Raw genomic sequence first — 19,574 nt, forward strand, 5'->3', positions numbered from 1 at the left:
GGGTGGGACATGATGTGTACGATGTAGGAAAAAGGATCTGCGTAACTTTGACAAGTGACAGCTTGAGTCAGACCCTCTCCAATAAATCAGGGCTTCCCGGTGTGCTCTGGTTAGTACCGGTACCAAAAGAAGTCCAGGGAAGCAGCAAAAGCGTTCCAGTATGGGCACCTATGCTGACTGCTGAGCATGAGTAGGGCTTTGTTTTAGCCACGTGCTAAAGAAGCACATTTGCAGAAACTATAAGATGTTACATTTCAAACCCCAAACATTTACTCTGAGTTTTCAGTAAAAGCCTTTTCATTTAGGTGCTCCACACGGGTGAAGGGTCTGTAAAAATACCGCACTGTGATTGGATGGAAGATGGACGACTGGGAGGAACCCGAGAGGCGGGTGCGTAGCACGCGCGTACGCATGCGCAGGCACGTCGAACGTATGGAATGTTCACATCACAAAATCAAAGAGATAGAATGTAACGAAGTTTAAAAAACATTCCTTTGATCTGCTAAACCTTCAAATAGAAGTCAGACCTCTCAGCTGCTGCAAAGACTTTTCGTGGCTGCAAGAACCAAATACCTGGAAACTACCTGGAAAACGTGTTGTAGAAAACTGGCACTACATTGCTGCAAAAGCTGAAATATTGTGGAAAACCTTTCTTCACACAACCACAATAAGGTAAAACGAACAAAACAAGTTGTGCATTTTTTTTCATCTGCATATCTTGATAGATTAATTTTATTCGTAATGCAGAGTTCTGTGTTATCCTGAGGACATGATAAAAATAACATTCAGCACTTTGCTGTTTGTTAATATTTATAATTGCATTGTTAATATATAATGTTAATATATCACATAAATATCTGCCAAGTTTTATATTTAAAAGTACGGGAAATAGAAGTCGCTACAAGTCATCGCCTAATTTGCATAATTGCTTATTTGCATGTAGTTGCAATCGAGGCTGTAGGAGAGCAAAACATCTTTGGAGAGACAAAAAGTGAACAAAAACAGCCTCAATATATTTAGAAGTACAAATGAACTTTATGAAATAACTTAATAACTTTAATGCTTTGCCTAGACCCACATTACATAGATCAAATTTGTCCCATATTGTTTAATGTTAGAATATCAAATTTAATGAAAACACTGTGGGACTGCCTCCTCCTTTATCTGGGCCACTGTTGCCAACTTGTGTAAGAAAACTCGGCTGTCTCAAAGGTTGATAAAAGCCGACAGGTGTGCACATATATGTATATTATCTGATCTATTTGGATGCAGCCAGCTTTTAAATTTGGTTAACAGTGATTATTTCAAAGTCCCATGGCAGAACTTTTTACTGATGTGTCATAAATACCTAAAAATCCGATTGTCTTTCTAGATGCCAGGAGAAATGGGAGAAGAGGTTTGCATGCATTTAAAGTTGCCCCTGGTGACCCCCGAATCCCTTGAGAAAGTCATCGGCCCCTGTGTGCAGGATATTTCACACAAGTAAGTCACAAGTTTAAAGTCATGAAGCAAACAAGCAGCAGATCATTATCACTAAATATACACATGCATACGCTGGTTAAAGGTTTGTTTTTGCTCAACCGTATTTGTCTATTTTTGTGTTTCAGGGAGTGGATGTCTCTGGATGGCTGTGAAAATGGATCAGAAGTGGGCATTCTGCTGTTCGACATGTGTCGTGCGTTAATAGGTGAAATTAGCACCTTGGTCCTGGAGGATGTGGAGCCTCAGGTTCTTGCCTCGGACCACTATCATTTATGTGGCGATGATGAAACTGTGCAGGGCGGGTGCAGTCACTGCAGAGTGACGGAGCAGGACATTCAAGCCTGCTTTAGGAACAGCCTTCATCGCTATTTTAGTGAAGCCCTGAACATAGCAGAGCAAAGCTCCCACAGCTTGGATCACTTAGTGAGATTGTTCTCAGCACAGATTACCAAAAGTGTAAACTCATCGCTGGCTCAACTCACATGGTCAGCTCTTCCCTCTGACATTTATTCCTCGCCATCAGCAGAATGCATTTTACAAATGGTCCATATCATAGGGAAAATGTTTAAATCCATGTTGGATGGCCGTGAAAGAATGGAGGACGGGTCATGTGACAAGGTGGCATGCCCGCGCTGTAACTGCGAGGAGTGCTGGTGTGCTGACCCCGAGGACGCTGAACACGTCGAGCAGCACAGCACAGAAATGTTAGGATTAAGTGACTGTTCATCAGAGAGTTCAGACTGCATGGAGGATTTGGATCCTGAACCAGCTCCACAGCATTCTGATCACTCAGAATCACATCACTTCACAAGTGCTTCTTCACATCCTCCCTGTCCTGAGTACCTGATCAACGGGACCTTTGTTACTGTGGTTCTTGCCAAGTTGGTTGACCACATTGCTGCTAACACCAGATCGTCCATACTAAACGTGGATCTTGATCAGTTAGTGTACGGTGTTACAAGGAGGACCGAGGGCATGCTGACATTTGCTCTCCCACAAAGGGTTCAAAGCCTGCACATCTCCATCTACAAAAAACTGTGCCAGATATTTGGATCAAAATATGTGCTGCAGGCTCTGATGGAAGCAGGCGATGAAGAATTTGAGTTAGAGGTTTCTAAGACTTTAATATCAGTGCTCAAAAAGTCTAAGACCTCTAAGAACACTTTCAATCCCGGGACCCTTTCTCCAGTTCCTGAGAGTCAAACTCCAGAGCCTGACGGTGAAGAATGGAGTGGAAAAGCTTCTCCGGTTCCCGAGATTGAAACTCCAGAACCTGACGGTGAAGAATGGAGTGGAAAAGCTTCTCCGGTTCCTGAGATTGAAACTCCAGAGCCTGACGGTGAAGAATGGAGTGGAAAAGCTTCTCCGGTTCCTGAGGGTGAAACTCCAGAACCTGACGGTGAAGAATGGAGTGGAAAAGCTTCTCCGGTTCCTGAGGGTGAAACTCCAGAACCTGACGGTGAAGAATGGAGTGGAAAAGCTTCTCCGGTTCCTGAGGGTGAAACTCCAGAACCTGACGGTGAAGACTGGAGTGGAAAAGCTTCTCTGGTTCCTGAGAATCAGACATCGGAAGCTCAGAGAGAAGAAAAGAGAGAACAAACATCGCCCTCACGTCCAAAAAGATCACTGGGCAGAACTATCAGGAAGAAGCTTTCACGCTGGGCTTCTCGTGTTGTGAATTTCTTTAATGACGGCCTGGACAGTGAAATTCACAGGCTTGACTTTTCAGTCACATCTCCAGTTTGGACAAACCCTCTTCTTTAGTGTCCAAAACAGTTTTACATTTTCTGAGTGAGAGTACCAACTTTTCTCACCCCCCAACCAGTCGCGGCAGATGACTGCCCCTCCCTGAGCCCGGTTCTGCCGGAGGTTTCTTCCTGTTTAAGGGAGTTTTTCCTTCCCACTGTCGCCAAGTGCTCGCTCACAGGGGGTCGTTTTGATTGTTGGGGTTTTTTCTTATATTGTTGGGTCCTTTACCTGACAATATAAAGGTTTAATTTGATGCTACACACAGTACCAGTGACTGGTACTGTGTGTATATATACAGCATCACATTGAACCATAAGCACTGCTGTGTTTCTGTGGGGCTCACTGGAGGAAGGCTGGGGGGTATTTTACTTCCTCAGCCTCTCTCTGGTGTTCAGTCTGCATGTTCTCCCCATGATCCTGGGTTTCTCCCATGAAACTCAAAAAAGTCAAAAACTAATTGAAAATAAAACTAATTGGAATTGAATTTCAATGTCCTTTTTCTTTCCTTTGCCTCTTTTATAAGTGTTTAAGCTGCTGTATGTTTTACACAGTATCAGCAGAGGTTCAGTCATATTTGATTCATTTGCACCAACTCAGCCAGACTCACGGTGCTCAGTTCCACTTAAACATGCTGGTCGATAGTTTTTCATTTCAGGTCACAATTATTCTGTTTTGTTTGTAATCAAATAAATAAGGGGTTAATAATTCTAGCAGTTCTGTGCAAAAGTCTTTGACTGCCCCTCATTTATTTATACTAGCAAACCCCCGTGCCACACCGGAGACACACGGATCATATAAACACACATAAATACACACACACTACGATCATTACAGTATGAGGCTATGATACATTATCTTGTGACATCATAATAATCTGACATTGGAATAACATGTACTGACCTTTCAATGTCCAAGTGTCAAATGTACAAATACATACACGACTGTGGGATTTGTATGAAATATTTATTGATGCCATATAGATGTTGGCACTCACAGTACCCCAGGCAACGATGATGCAAAGTTTCATCAAGATCGGTCCAGTCGTCTTGGAGGAAATATGAACAGTACAAACATACATACACATGCTGTGATCATTACAGTATGATTTTGCTGGGAAAATGGAAACAGGTGCAGTTATTTATTGAAATGAACAAACATGAAATACAGAATATAAGAGTTTGCACCCTGCCTCTCTGCCTGTGACAGCTGGGAAAGGTTACAGATATACTTTATTGGCCTAAAGTTGGAAATTCTTTAGTCAAAATGTTTTTTAAAAATTAAAGTTAAAAACCGCAAACATGCAACACACAGCATAAATAAGCAGATATCATAAGGCTTAAATATGTTTGTGGCTCTAGATTAAAGTTTTGTGACCCACACAAACTGAACGTGGACTGCTCACTGCTTCTGTGAAAATACATTTAATCCTTAAAATCCAAAGTCACTAAAACTTGATTAAACCACTGTCTGAATAACTTTTGGAAATGAAGTTGCAAAATAAGGCAGCAGGGTGGGTTAGCATGGGGAACGTAATCACAGGATTCAACATGATTCTTCTTTATATGAAAACTGAAGTAAAGTCATTCTAAACAATATTCATGTCATTAACATATGATAGACTTCATTTATGATGAGAATAATGCAGGACTCACAGTGCTGCTAAATACTCTGAAGCCTACTAGAGTAACAACTGAGTCATTCAGAAGGAGGTTGTTGGTGCAGCACCCTCTTTGTGACTGATTTAAAGTAGCAACAATCAGCAACCTCCAGGAAGTACTCACCAACCAGCTGGGAAATATGGAGGCTAAATCTACAGTAATCTACAGAAATTTGAATGATAGCTGAGTCCTTGGGTACCTTAAGTGACTGTGAAACATTAGCAAGAAAGTGGAAGAACGAGCAGAAAGTCTTTTTATATTTTTACGTGCAGTTAAACATATTCAGCCGAGGCGTTCAGAGCAGTTTCAATTCTCACATTTGCTAAATGTGAGAGAAATTTGACTTTTTTAGCTGTTCCCCATTTGCCAAATGGTGCAGAGTAGACACCGCTATCATATCCACAACATGTGCTTCTTTGCAGCCGAGACAGAGGCTGTGCTGCTGCCAGGGCTGGACTGGGACAAAAAAATCGGCCCTGGCATTTTTGGCTTAGACCGGCCCGCAACTATGACTTAGAAGCATTTGATACTGTCTTACTCTTATTCAATGTGAGCATACCTTTTGCTAAGAATACTTTTATACTTTTTTTTAACTTACTTTAGTAATGCTTAAATTGCAAAGCTTTTACATATCATTTAGCTTTTTCAAAATCTGTTATTTCACCTGTTTCACCTGTTAAATCTCAGTTATATTCACTGCAAGTAGTGACACACATTACCAAATATTCCTTAAATAAACTTTACTTTGTCCTACGTTCATCCAAAGAATATTGTCAATTTAATTATGTTACCGTACCAGTGGTGTCTTTTGTGGGAGCTGTGAGCTGCAGGTCTTTCTCCTTGGTGCGACTGAAACAGTGAGCCGCACAGGTGAATGGAATTACCTACTGAGAGCTACTGAGGCAGGGAAAGGAGTAACAGGAGCGCTTGTTTCAGTGCGAGGCGCACTGCAGCTGGGTGGGCAGTAAACCCATTTTGAATCTTACCCTTGTTTATCTTGCCACACACTGAGATTTTTAGTTATCTTGTAATGTTGTGGTCCACAAACATTGTGCAGTCGTGAGTAACCTGCTCCTACCTCGGTTCTTCTGCTCTAACATACTAAAGTTTGTGTCTCGTACTGTCTATATTTTGTTGGCTCCCTTTTGCCTTCAGTGCTACTTTAATTCTTTGGGGCACAGATTCAACAAAGTGCTGAAAACATTCCTCAAAGATTTTGGTCCATAATGACATGACAGCATCACAGTTTCTGCAGTTAACTCACTGTCATGTTCAAGAAAGCAGTCTGAGATGATTGGAGCTCTGTGACATATGTTATCCTGCTGGAAGCAGGATCAGAAGATGGCTACAGTGAGGTCACAAAGGGATGGAGACGGTCAGCAACAATACTCAGGTAGGCTGTGGAGTTTAACAGATGCTCAGTTGGCACTAAGGTGCCCAAAGTGTGCAAGAAAATATCCCCCACACCATTAAACCAACGCCACCACCCTGAACCACTGATAGGAGGCAGATGGAGCCATGCTTTTGTGCTGTTTTATGCAAGATTCTGATCCTACCTTCCAAATGCAGCAGAAATCAAGACTCATCACACCAGGCAAAGCTGTTTTGATGAGCCTGTGTGAACTGTAGCCTCAGTTTCCTGTTCGTAACTGACAGGAGTGGCATCTGGTGTGGTCTTCTGCTGCTGCAGTCCATCTGCTTCAAGGTTGGATTTGCTCATCTGCATACCTTGGTTGTAACTAGTGATTACTAAAGTTACTTTTGTATTAGCTCAAAGCATTCTCCTCTGACCTCTGGCATTAATTTGGCAGACCTACTGTTTACTGGATATTTCCTCCTTTTTTGGACCATCCTCTATAAACCCTAGAGGTGGCTGTGAGGGGGAAATCCCAGTAGATCAGCACTTTATGAAATCTCCAGGCCTACCCCTCAGGCTCCAACAGCCACTTCAGTCACTTTTTTTTTTACTCTGTGATGCTTGGCTTAGTTTGAACTTCAGCGGGCTGTGGTCAACCTATGTTTAGAGGTAAATAACAAAGTGTGACATATAAATAAAGCTCCAAAAATAAATTATATCCCATAAAAATCTAAAACTGTAACTAAATCTATTGTCTCAACAGCATCAAAAACACAGATTAACAAAGTCAATTCAGGTTGAATAGGAATTCAACCTGAATTGACTCGCGAGCGCCCCCTATAAACCGGAAGTCCCGAGCCCGGGACCTCTCGGTCATATTAGCACTTCTCCACTGGAGGGCGCAGATTTGGCGCCAACATGCTTCGTCGCCGTCGTTTGTCATCGTGGTTGCACTTCCGGGTGAAACATGTCCATTTCCGACGTGGAAGGCGACACAAACAAACCTGCGGAGTCGTGCTGTGTCGCGGGCTCCCCAACCCCCCGGATCCTGACGGTTACAAACGGGCTTCGGATGTGCGCTTTGCCCGGCCGGCGTGTTAGGCCTGGGCGGTGAAGAGGCGGTTAACATGGTGAAGTGTGTCGTCTCAGGGTGTCCGAACCGCGCGGTAGTTGTTAACCGGGGGCTCTTCAGCAGACCGCAGAAGAGGTTCTTTACCTTCCCCAAGGACCCGGCGCGGGTCCAGGTAGGACTTTAAAACTCCCTTTAAGAGTTAAAATACACATACACACCATCCATTATAGCGGCTAACACGATGCTAACATCATGCTAACATGAGAGCAGATGACCCAGGTGTCTGAATGAGCAAAAAGGCTGCTAGTCAGACCAGCAGATTTCAGTTACTCTGATGACTGTGTTCAGGTGTGGCTCGCAGCGCTGAGGGAGACGGAGAAGCAGGACTCCGCAGAGCAGCATATAATCTGTGAAGACCACTTCCTGCCAGAGGACATCTTGGATGATGGCGTCAGCAGTGATGCCATTCCCATCATGCCCCCCTGCTTGGACGGGGCCTTGGGTTTGCTGGGCCACTGGAGGGCCGAGTCGTCCGAGGAGGAGGATCAGTGGGCTGCTGGAGGAGGAGGTGGTGGTGCTGGTGATGAGGAGGAGGAAGAATTTGAGGTTCCAGCTATGATACCTTTTGTACAAGAACCTCCTACACCTACACTGAAGCAGGTCAGAAAACGGTGATCTTTACATGTTTGTGTGTGATGTACAGGCTCCTGCTCCCTCTGCACTCCGTGTGGTGCTCATGGTTGTGGTTATAAGGCCCTCCAGCTCTTAGTCTGCACTGATGTAGGATTACTAACCAAACTCTGTGAAGGTGCAACACTGATTTGTTTGATATGGATCAATAAATTCAGCTACACAGATGTGTTAAAGACATCTGTGTGCTCAGTGCTGGCCTCCAGTGCTGCTGTGAGGAACCTCAGAGCTGCCTTTGAGTGGAATATGACCTTGGTGGAGTGGGAGGGTGTTGGGGTTTCATATAAAAAAAATATCTTTAACCTGCTCTGTGTTCACTCTCTGAACTCCAGGATCCAGAAACCAAGCCGGCTTCAGGAGCGAGCAGGTAAAAACATTTCACAAATGGCAGATAGACTTTAAATCTGATGAAATTTCTTCCTCATTAAAACAAAAATGAACGATAAATGAGACCTCCATCTGCCAGCTGTAACTCCTGTTCTCGAGCCCAAGTTAAGCTGAGACACGCAGATCGATCTTGTGTGTTTGCAAACATCATATTTTTGCATGAGCTGCACAGAAAGCCAGATCCAGTTCAACCTCTAGTGACATTTTTTATTGTCTTTCTTTGCAGGGATGTCCTGAATCATTTAAAGGAGATGATACAGACCAAGATAACGACCCGACAAGGTCCGTCCTGCTTTATTATGTTTATATTGTTAGTTTTTAATTATTTTTTTATGATTTTTGCATGGTATGCTCTGTTTGAAACCTCTTTCCTCGGAAGCTCAGAAAGGTGGTTTTATTTGTTAGCGCCTTCTCCTGCCTCTGACTGAGTGTCGCTGCTTTCAGACGTGTCTCTGGGAGTGCTGACGGTGCGTTTCCTGGAGCTCCTGCTGACGGCGCCCGATGGCTCGGTGGACCTGCGCGAGGTCATGAAAAGCCTGCATACCCGCAGGCGGCGGGTTTACGACATCACCAACGTCCTGGAGGGCATCAGTGTCATTGAGAAGCAGACGGCCAACAAGGTCAAGTGGATGTGAGTGAACTCATGAAAAGAAGTTCGCTTTAATATTAATAAACTTGTGATCAGCTGTAGTGTGAGTCTCAGGCTGTGGGAGTAGTAAATATGTAAAAATAGATGCATTATCTTGAACATAAAGGTTTATGGGGCCTTCAGTCATATCTGATGGTTTCCTGTCAGCAGAAAGTTGTTGTTTAGTGGACCTCGAGTTAGGACGTTTTTTAGAATGAGCCTTTGAGTCCTGAGTGCTGCCTGTGGCACACAGTCTGACAGTAAACGTGTCGTCTGTGCAGAGGAAGCTGTCCCATCTCCAGCTTTCTGCCGAAGAACAAGCAGAAGTTCCACAGGGAGCTGGAGAACCTGAAGCTGGTGGAGGACACTTTGGACACCCTCATCAAAAGCTGTGCCCAGCAGCTGTTTGATATGACCGACGAGCGGGAAAACGCTCAATATCCTTTCACATCGTGCAAAGGTCAGAGGTCACGGTTAACCAATTTCTAGCCCTCATTTAAGCAGAAAAACTCAGAGCTATCTGTAACAGGATTATTTAACCCCAAAATGCTTTGCTGAAGGAAATCAGGACCATTTGGACAGGAAAAAGGTGACGCGGCTTTAGGTACCCGCCCTGATTTAACCAGGTCAGGTTTTCTCAGAATGGCACTTAAAACAACAGTTGGTGTGATTGGACCATCTATGATAAAAGCACTTTGTGTTTAGTAATTTTAATGGAGAGGAGTCCAAAGATTATTTGTTTTTAAAAAGTTATGCTCGAGAAAACAAAACTCCAGTTAACAAAATTAATTACAAAAATAATGTGATTATAAATCTATACTCCTGAGCACCAAAACGTCCCCTCTGCATGCACGAAAAACCTGCAGTTTAATTAAATGCTGATGTGGTGTCACACCTGCTGCATGTGAACAAGTCCTGGTGCCATGTTTCTGCCCTCTTGTGGCCAAAACACGTTACTGCAGGTTAAATGAGAAAACAAATCCAGGCTCTGTCTGAGAGCACGACTGCTGTTGCCTCACTGCATTATTGACTGTGTAAAATGTCACTTTGTCCATCCTAAACAGTAAGTTATTAGCCCTAAAACTGCCTTTTAATAACTGTAATGTAATCAGAACAGTAGTTTTCTTTAACTGTCCTCCTGTACGTTGGCCTATGTGACCCATGAGGACATCAGCCGGCTCGAAGCCTTCCAGGAGCAGACGGTGATCGCCGTCAAAGCTCCAGAGGAAACCAAGCTGGAGGTTCCTGCACCTACAGAGGTAAACGACCACAGACCAGGTCAGAGTCAGTTTTCAGGAGGAGCTGGTTTCTTCTGTCAGAGAGAATCAGCTCCAGTAAATGTTCCCTGATTGAAACCGTAGAGAAAATGTTGTTTTTCCAAACCTGATGAGTGTGACTCAATTAAAGGTTTCTAGACGTGCTCTGAAGAAGCTCAGTTTGTCATGTGTCGGTGCAGGAGAGCATCCAGGTCCATCTGAAGGGGGGGAAGGGTCCCATCACGGTGATGACGTGCGATATCGGGACAGGCGAAGCTGCGACTGCAGATCAGAGCGGCTGCTTTGTAACACTAGAGGAGAGCCGGATAAAGACGAGCACGCTGCACAAAGGTAACGCTGGAGCACAGAAGCAGAAAGCTGATGAGCATTGTTGTGATGATGCCCACGATTTCTGGCTGGGGTTTTAGGTTTAGTCAAGCCAGCTAACACAAACAAAGCCTGGATATGTTGAACCTGTTTGATTGTCCCTCTGATGATGGTGCAGGAACAAAAGTTGGAGGTCACTGAAGTTATTAGGATTCATTAGGAGGCCCTCCATTCCCCTCGTGACCGTCTGTAGCTTTAATAGCTGTCCATCCATAACTAGGAACACAGTTCATGAAAGTGATCAGTGCTCTCAGAAGCATTAATTATGTAATACAAACTCTTTGTTTGACCTCAAACATGTTTCTGCATTTGAATCGTGCCGTTTCTTTTATGGGAAGCATAAAACTAAACTCAGGTGATGTTTATGTTCATGGTGCTGCTGTTGCTGTTGCAGAGTCCTCGAGTCCACAGAGCTCCACACCGGGCGGAGCCTCCACACCGGGCGGAGCCTCCAGCTGATCTCCAGATGATACCATCTGTCCTCAGGGGTCAGGATATGAAAGCATTAACAGACTTGCTGATACTGCAGAGTGTTTAAACGGTTTGATTGGAACGATCCAGAAATGAACTGTTTGCTCACGCGCAGCGAAAACTGAAACAATATTCAACTGAAACAATATTCAACTGAAACAATATTCAACTGAAACGCACCAAAATCATGAATCAAAATCTGAACTTATTGAACATTATTTATGGATCATTTTGCAACATTTTTCACCTAACTGATGATCATGTGGATTAATGATGTGGATGAGGACAGTTTGATCAGGATGCTTGGACATTTATTTTTGTAGGGGGGGGGTTAAGCTGCTGAGCCTCTATCATGCAGATGGGTGCAGAGTTTCTGGAGGCCTCATAATAGACATGTCATTTACTGACTTCTATTTGCTGTAAAATATTTTACTCCTCTGTATTTTGTGTTGGTATCACTCTTTGTGTTCTGATATACGAATGTTTTCATCTTGGTTTGAACTTTCTATCAGAAACACGTCTCTGAGACGCTGTAACAATAAAAATGAACTCCTGTGAACCCGAGAAGACGCTGTTGCTGTATATTGTAGAAAATAAAGGCAAAGCCTTTCAGTTATGAGTCTAATTAGTTTATTTAGATTATCATTCTGTTATTTTTATTGTTTATTGATTTGAAGGGAGACACTGTGCCATATGACAAATAACAGTGATATGAATGCAACTGCCTACTTTAAGAAGTCATGATTCCAGTAAGCAGAGTCCAAGTGTCAGATTAAAGTGAGTGACCTTTGTTACCAACTCGTCAGTACTGCACATGGTAAGAAATACGCCTCCTTGATTAAATGATTCCAACCTATATACACTGTGTTCCAAATTATTATGCAAGTAATATTGTCTGATTTTCCAAAATTACCTATATGAATTGCAGTCATCGTAATTTTCCAGTCATCAACTATTAGAGTACAATTGAAAGGTTTTTGAACAAACTGCCAATGATAACAGTATATTTAAAAAAAATAAAACACTCAAAATGTATGTTCCAAATTATGCACAGCACAGTTTTCAACCTTTTCATTTTTATAAAGAAAAAAAAAGGGTCATTTGTGAAATTATAAGCATTAGCAGGTTATTACAAACTGAAATCAAACAGTTTAAGTCAAAACTTTATTCTAGGTGATGTTACATTTGCACATAGGACCCCTTGTTCGAAAGGAGCTTCTGAACTCTCTCGTCCATTGAATTTGTCAGGTTTTGGATGTTATCTGCTTCTATTGTTTTGCATGAGGACAGAATACCCTCCCAGAGCTGTTGCTTAGATGTGAACTGCCTCCCGCCATCATAGACACTCCTTTTGATGATGCTCCAGAGGTTCTCAATGGGATTGAGGTCAGGGGAGCATGGGGGCCACACCATAAGTTTGTCCCCTTTTATGCCCATAGCAGCCAGAGATGCAGATGTGTTCTTTGCAGCATGAGACGGTGCATTATCATGCATTATCATCTTTACCCCTTCAGGGATCCTAAAGGGGCCGACAATCTCTCTCCCCATGATTCCAGCCCAAAACATTACTCCACCTCCTCCTCTTGGCACCGTAGCCTTGTTTGAATGGGGTGTCCATCAACCAGCCATCCTCCACTCCATCCATCTGGACCATCGAGCGTTGCACGGCACTCATCGGTGAACAAAACAGTTTTGAAGTCAGTCTTCATGTATTTTTTGGCCCACTGGAGCCTTTTCTGCTTGTTTGCAGTGGATAGAGGAGGTCGACAGGATGGCTTACGCACAGCTGCAAACCTCTGAAGGACCCTGCATCTTGTTGTTTGGGGGACGTTGGAGGCACCAGCAGCTTCAAAAACGTGTCTGCTGCTATGACAAGGCATTTTTGCAGCTGCTCTTTTAACCTGACGTAATTGCCTGTTGGAGAGAGTCCTCAATTTTCCCTTATCAGCACGCACACGTGTGTGCTCTGAATCAGCTACATACTTCTTGATTGTGCGATGATCACGATGAAGTGTCTTGGCAATGTTGATTGTAGTCATGCCTTGACCTAAACACTCCACAATTTGTTGCTTCTCAGCAGCCGACACATCCTTTTTCTTTCCCATTTTGGCTGAAAATGTAGGCTGCTTAATAATGTGGGACAGCCTTCTTAAGTAGTCTTGCCTTTAATTGGACACACCTGCCAAACTAATTAGCACAGGTGTCTGCAATTGTGATATGAAGAGCCCTGACACACATCACCATCAATGGGTTTAACTGACAAACAAAAAAATCTTACTTTATCACTCCTAAACACTTTTTGCATAATAATTTGGAACACAGTGTAATCATACAGAATGTACACACTGAAAAACTGAATATTGCAGACTCACTATACCACACACAGATCCTCAGAAGTGCTCTCTATGTGATTGATATATATAATAATTTTATTTTTTTTTGGGGGGGGGGGGGGGTGATCCCTTTTATCTCTAATCTTCATCCTCTTCCTCACTGTACTCCATCTCCTCTTCTGTTGACTTCCCGGCGCTGTCCCATCTCATACGGATTGAGTTATGGACATCCTTGTTCAGGCTGATGTGACACGTTGGGCAGACTCTCAGCTGTTTAGTCGGGTCAATGTGTTTAATCACCACTCGCTTCCTGGAGCACGTGCTGCAAACCACGAAGCCACATTTTCTGCAGTGATATCGACGTTGGATCTTTGTGAACTTGCTGGTGCAGCGCATGCAGGCAACAGAGGCCTGTTCAGGGATCATGGGACCGGCAAAGTCCAAACTGCAGCTTCTGCTGCGGCTTCTGCTCTGCAGCACTTTATCCTTACAGTCCTCTATGTTCTCAATCCAGGCTTTTTTCTCCTCATAGGAGGCGGCAGAAACGTAGAAGCACTTCTTGGGTGTGCGGATTAACCACTGGTTCTTTAACCTGGCACCGTCCTCCACGTCCTCCAGCAGGATATTCTCTGAAATGATCAGAAGAATCACAAGTTAATGCTGGAAAACAAAGTTTGTAGTAGTAACGTTTATTATCCTTTAGGAAATTCCATTTGTGCACTTGGCATTTGTATGATTAATATAAACACCACAATAGAAACATCAGCTACAAACACAACTTCAGACAGAGGTAGTATCCTGCACAGTGAAAATATAAGTCAAAAGTAATGGGACCCAACATAAATTTTTAGTAATTTTTTAGCACCTCTTTTTCAAGTTTACCCGACACCATAAACATGCTGGGCAAACGTGTTACTTTACATTTCTATTTAATTGATACATTGTACACACAGTTCAAAATTTTGACACAACTGTTGAACTGCTCAACTTATTTATTACTTCTCATCAGTCAAGTTGACTCGATGTCTGTGAGTTAGCTCACCTTATTACAGCTGTTGGATCAACGTAATGTTTCTCTTTGGGTTCAGATTTGCCCAACTGATACATACATACTATTCAAAATATGAAGCCAGCTTAGATTCCTGCAGTCAGTGTTCGGCAAGTTGGTCTAACATAATATTACAATGTGGTCACCCCAGAAATATTCAAAAAAAAAAAAAGTAATGATTAGTGAACTGTCAGAGACCCCAAAACAATGCACAACCAGAGAAAATACAGATAAAATGATAAACTTTATTTCCTAACTTTTACACTTTAAACTGGGGTCATCAAGAAGAGCTTGGGGAGGGGGGAGTGCTATGATGCTTTGGGGGACAGCAAATCCATCCACACTGCTGCCTGGGGAGTTGGTGCACTCAGTACATTGTAATGTAAACTCTCTGTGGCTGATTCAGCGCTATCACAAAAACCAAGCAGGCACTTGGGCGTCCACGAGGACCCTCGCGGTCCCCGTCTGATGACAAACTCTACGTCACTGCGACCCGAGCGTACCTTAGCGGGACTCGCAGATGCAGAAAGTATAATACCTGCTTAAGGACCAATATGATTCACCCACCCAAAACCTTGTTTAACCACTCCACCCAGATTATCTCCTGCTCTTCAGCAGTAATAAACATCACATTATAAATACAATTAAAAGAGAGATACTAAACTTGAATGTGTGAACACCTCTTTGCGCCTTTGCTCTCATGCACTAAATGCCCATTGCTTTCTTCTAATGAAGTCTCACAGTCTCATCAGCTGTGCAATCAGCCACACCAATTCACCTGACTCATTCCTATTGGACCTGTTAGTGACTCCAGAGTTCATCCCAGTCACGTTACAATTTTAAATGAATCTGCAAAAACAAGTGAAAGTAAACTTTTTGAATACTAACCAGAGGACACCAGTACAAACCATAAATTGCAGTACAATCAACATCAAATATGTGGAACGATGGTGACAGGAGCAGCAAAAGGTCCACAAACACTGAAGTGCATATTTCAGTGTTTATACTGACAGTTTGCAGAAGTCTAAATATCGCCCCAAAATGTGCTGAACAAACGTGCCTCAAAACGTCTGATGAGTCAGACTGATCTGATTCATACAGAGAACAGCGTCAGCACTCAGCAGTTACATTCAGTGATATGCAGCAGCACCAAATTGAATCAGATGTAGCTGAAGAAGGCTGATGGGGATTGAGAGCTAAATGGATGGAAGAAGGGAAAGAAGTACCTCTAATTCTACTGTTTAGAAAAAAGCAAGCAAGGAACTCAGTTAACACCTTGATGATTGATGGACAGGTTAGTACAGACGCAGCCTTGACTGCCAAAGACATCTGCTCTCTGCCTTCTCCAGTGATGATGGGACATCTTGCTCCTCATGTACATGATGAGTTTGCAGCATCATGTGATTCTGAATGAAGCAGTAGAGAGTTTGTCTTTAAACAGGTCCCCGTGAAGTGATGGTCTTACCTCCAGTTTCTATGAACTTTTTTTGGGATATGGTAAAAATTCCCTTTCTTCTTATGTTAAGGGAGGCAAAAGATGATCAATCATTTCCTTCTAATATGAAGCAGGATGTAATAACCTTAATAATTCCCAAACTTGGCAAAGATCGCAGAAAACTGGAAAACCAAAGACCAATCACTCTATTAAACATGGACAATAAGATTATAACTCTCATTAAAAAGCAGTCTATAAAATCATAAATGATTCCAAGTGTGGTTTTATGATGGGTAGATCGATACATATCAACAGTTACTTACTTCTTGATCTTTAGATTATAGACATCTAATAGAGGATGATGGTTTAGGCTGTTTCTGGCTTTTGAATGATGAGCACTTGTTCATCATTCAGTGTTTAAACCTTTTGGGTTTGGGTAATAAACTCAGTAGCATTATAGAGTCTCTCCATGAAAATAACAATAGTTGTGTTTCTTTAGCAGGAGGTTCTTCGCCTTGTTTCACAATCAGATGTGTGAAGCGAACATGGCTGTCCTCATTTTCAGTTTATAATGCTGCTGAAGTGCTTTCTAGCTCTGTTTTTCTTTTAAATGTACTCATTAGACAGAAAACACAATCATTTTTATGAAGCACCTTCTAGATACTCAAAATTTTACAAATAATTGACACATTAGGGTTGCAAAGATTAATTGAGTAACTCAAATAACTGGATTATAAAAAATCCTCAACAAGCTCCAGCATGAAGAAAACTGAACTTTGTAGCTGCTCCCATCTGCTGCTGTCTGTTTTATACAAAGAAAATCTACAGTAAAGCTGCAGGAGTTAAAATAAAATATGCAAATGAACTGCTAACAGTGTCTGACACACTGTTTAAATGAGGCAGCTCGCTGACAGCAGCCGTCCTACAGCAACCAGGGGTGAGTCCAACGGGGGGGGCATGGGGTGTACTAGACCATATTTATTTAAAGACTTTAGAATCATTAATTTCCAGATATTGATTCATATAAAATATAAATAATATGTTAATATTTAAAAATAAAAGTTCTTTTTACCCTCCGCTGACCTGGGGCTGTAGGATTGGACACTGACTTATTAGTAACATTAATTAGCCCTGGACACGTCTTGGGTGAGGTGTTCCTGGCATGTCCTTGTCATGAACAGCTGGCCCAGTGCACCTTCTGTTTCTCTGAGTTGTGTTTAGAGTTATGAATTAGAAGTTTAGGTTATCATGGCTTTCTGTCATACTTATCTGTGTTATGTTTAGGTTTACTCTGTCAGTCTGTGTGTAAGATGTTTAGTTAGTTATGTTCTCTGTGTTCTTGTTAGTTTGTTGTCAGGTCGCTGTCTACGTGTGTGTGGTTTATGTCAAGTTAAGCAAAGCCATGTTTTGTTTGGTTTTGGAGTTACAGTTTGTGCTGCTGGCTCCCGTCCAGCCCGTCCTTTGTGCTTAGTGAAGCTTCTGCCTTGGGTGTCCTGCTCTGGGGTCCTCCACCTTACCTGCCACAGCAGTACATGACAGTCCTATTGGGAAGATGCCCCGGGGCAGACCCAGGAAATACTGGAGAGATTACATCTCCTGACTGGCCTGGGAATGCCTCAACGCCCCCCCAGATAACCTGGAGGAGGTGGCTGTGGAGAGGGGAGATCTGGTTTTCTCTGCTTAGGCTGCTGACCTCGTGACCCGGCCCCAGATAAGTAGAAGAAAATGCATGTATGTATGTATGTATGTATGTATGGCTTATTAACATTAATCATTAACATGTACACCATCAGATTGTGTGTTTCCTGCAGCAGGAAACATTGTATCAAGCACAGGGCAAACCTCAGCTCTGAGAATGTTGATATGCTCGCTTTTCTTCATGCTCCTTTGAAGGCTGACAGACACACACTGACTCATTCACTGGCACACTTTAACATGCAGAGCACACACACATTTGTCATTTACAAAACTTCACTCTAAAGGAAATTGTTTAGGGACTGATTACTGACAACAGTAAAGATGACTTTCTGGTGAATATTCTTATCTTATCTCTTATCTTCTATTTATTTTTTTAGAAAGTTGAAATTCTTTCAGTATGCCCAGTAATCTGGTAATGTCTGTAAAAATAACTATATTAAAAAATCTGTGTAGTTTACTTACCACAGGCAACATATTTGTCTGCTCCTCTTTCTCCTGTCAAAAGCTAAACTCCGTGCTCTCTCAGAAGCAGACATCTGGTTGTGGGTAATTTGTTGGCTCAGCTTGAATTTATGTGTTAATTCATTTATAATCAAGATTTTAAGAACACAGTATTAACTACTATTTCAATTAATTCTGTTATTTGCAATCTTACTGACTGCCTAAAATATTATTTATTCTGTTTTTATTAAGTACAGACAGTAAAAAAAAAAATCAAGCAATAAAACAAAAAAGGATAAAGCAATGCATCCATCAATGAGACAAACATGTTGAAGTTGTTGCAACCATGTAAGCAAAGAAAAGTTTGATTATTGCAGACTGTTGCCACTTGTTAGAAACAGACTGCAGGCAGTTATGTCTGGAAGCAGGTTCTGCTCCACAGAACCACCACACCTGTGGTGTCTACCTGTCTCTACCTGTTACACTGTTTTTCTTTTCATCCAGCTGGATTAAGTGAAGCGGAGAGGAAGACGAGTTGCTCACCTAGAGGAAAGATCTGCTGCTTTTTGTGCCAGCGGCCGTTCAGGACGATACTGCCGTAAACCAGTACATCATTGAAGAGGAAGAAAGCTTTGGGCTGCAGTCCTCTGCGGCTCTGCTTTAACAGCGTGCCCTCTCTGACCAGAATCCGATCCTGCCGGAGTAAGCGCTTCCCCGATGATCCAAATGATCTGGCAACAGCCTGGACCCGCTCCAAGTTATACTGAGCAGTCATTAGCTGGTCCATCCTGGCATATTTCCACCCAGGAGTTTGTTTTCAGTGGTGCAGTCAGAGTGTTTGGGCTGGTAGATCCACTTCTCTGTAGGTGCTTCTGTATCTGATGAAACGAAACTTTTACACAGCTCTGGTGACGTCACGGGGATTTTTAAAACAAGTGCAGCTTCTTGTAAGAAGGGGTGGGGCCCTAATTTGAACTTGTAAAGACACGAGAAAGTCTGCAGGAGGACAGCATCCTCTCAAAACTGCTCCTGTGTCCAAAAATAACACAAAGTATTGAAAGTAAAACTTCTCAAATAAATGCAGTACCATGTAAATGGATTAAAGGTTGTAGCTGATCAAGCTGAAGGTTGAAGCTCTACAGTTCATGTGGTGAGCAGCACTTTGGTGCCTGACTCGGTACAAGGTGAAGCTATTTAAACCATCTTTGCTTACATGTTGCTATTGTTCTTATGAATCATCTGTGACATCCAGAGTATTTGAATATAGGTTATGAAGCATAAACTTGGCTTTCCTGTTAAAGTGTAATACAACTTGTAGATTTGGAACCAGCAGATAGAAGCTATTGATACACTATAACTGAGGGGAAAGACTAAGGTAGATTACAAAACACAGATATTTTAGAAATCTGTCAAAAACTTCTTTAAAACTAAAAATTAAATTATTATTCATTGAGCAAATAAGAGGTAAGCTAGAACTTTGTA

At 42.5% G+C, this 19,574-nt stretch overlaps 3 protein-coding genes across 3 annotated transcripts; 2 read left to right on the forward strand and 1 right to left on the reverse strand.

Annotated features, from left to right (window-relative positions):
- The first annotated feature begins 535 nt into the window (after positions 1-535).
- Positions 536-3,636, forward strand: LOC115774775 (uncharacterized). Its single transcript, XM_030722182.1, has 3 exons — positions 536-672; positions 1,373-1,482; positions 1,608-3,636. Exons 2-3 carry the CDS (start codon positions 1,373-1,375, stop codon positions 3,244-3,246), a joined length of 1,749 nt encoding a protein of 582 aa, XP_030578042.1. The 5' UTR covers positions 536-672; the 3' UTR covers positions 3,247-3,636.
- Positions 3,637-7,196: 3,560 nt separating this feature from the next.
- e2f6 (E2F transcription factor 6) lies at positions 7,197-11,756 on the forward strand. Its single transcript, XM_030722133.1, has 9 exons — positions 7,197-7,490; positions 7,667-7,978; positions 8,341-8,375; positions 8,622-8,677; positions 8,840-9,026; positions 9,305-9,460; positions 10,168-10,282; positions 10,480-10,630; positions 11,061-11,756. The coding sequence occupies exons 1-9, from the start codon at positions 7,374-7,376 to the stop codon at positions 11,123-11,125; spliced, it is 1,194 nt and encodes a 397-aa protein (XP_030577993.1). The 5' UTR covers positions 7,197-7,373; the 3' UTR covers positions 11,126-11,756.
- A 32-nt stretch (positions 11,757-11,788) lies between these two features.
- Positions 11,789-18,973, reverse strand: LOC115774739 (pleckstrin homology domain-containing family F member 1-like). Its single transcript, XM_030722134.1, has 2 exons — positions 18,636-18,973; positions 11,789-14,099 (listed from the first exon to the last, which is right to left on the reverse strand). The coding sequence occupies exons 1-2, from the start codon at positions 18,877-18,879 to the stop codon at positions 13,609-13,611; spliced, it is 735 nt and encodes a 244-aa protein (XP_030577994.1). The 5' UTR covers positions 18,880-18,973; the 3' UTR covers positions 11,789-13,608.
- Between the last annotated feature and the right edge of the window lie 601 nt (positions 18,974-19,574).

The sequence above is a fragment of the Archocentrus centrarchus genome, chromosome 24 (genome assembly GCF_007364275.1).
Source record: "Archocentrus centrarchus isolate MPI-CPG fArcCen1 chromosome 24, fArcCen1, whole genome shotgun sequence".
In the NCBI taxonomy this organism is placed as follows: Eukaryota; Metazoa; Chordata; class Actinopteri; order Cichliformes; family Cichlidae; genus Archocentrus; species Archocentrus centrarchus.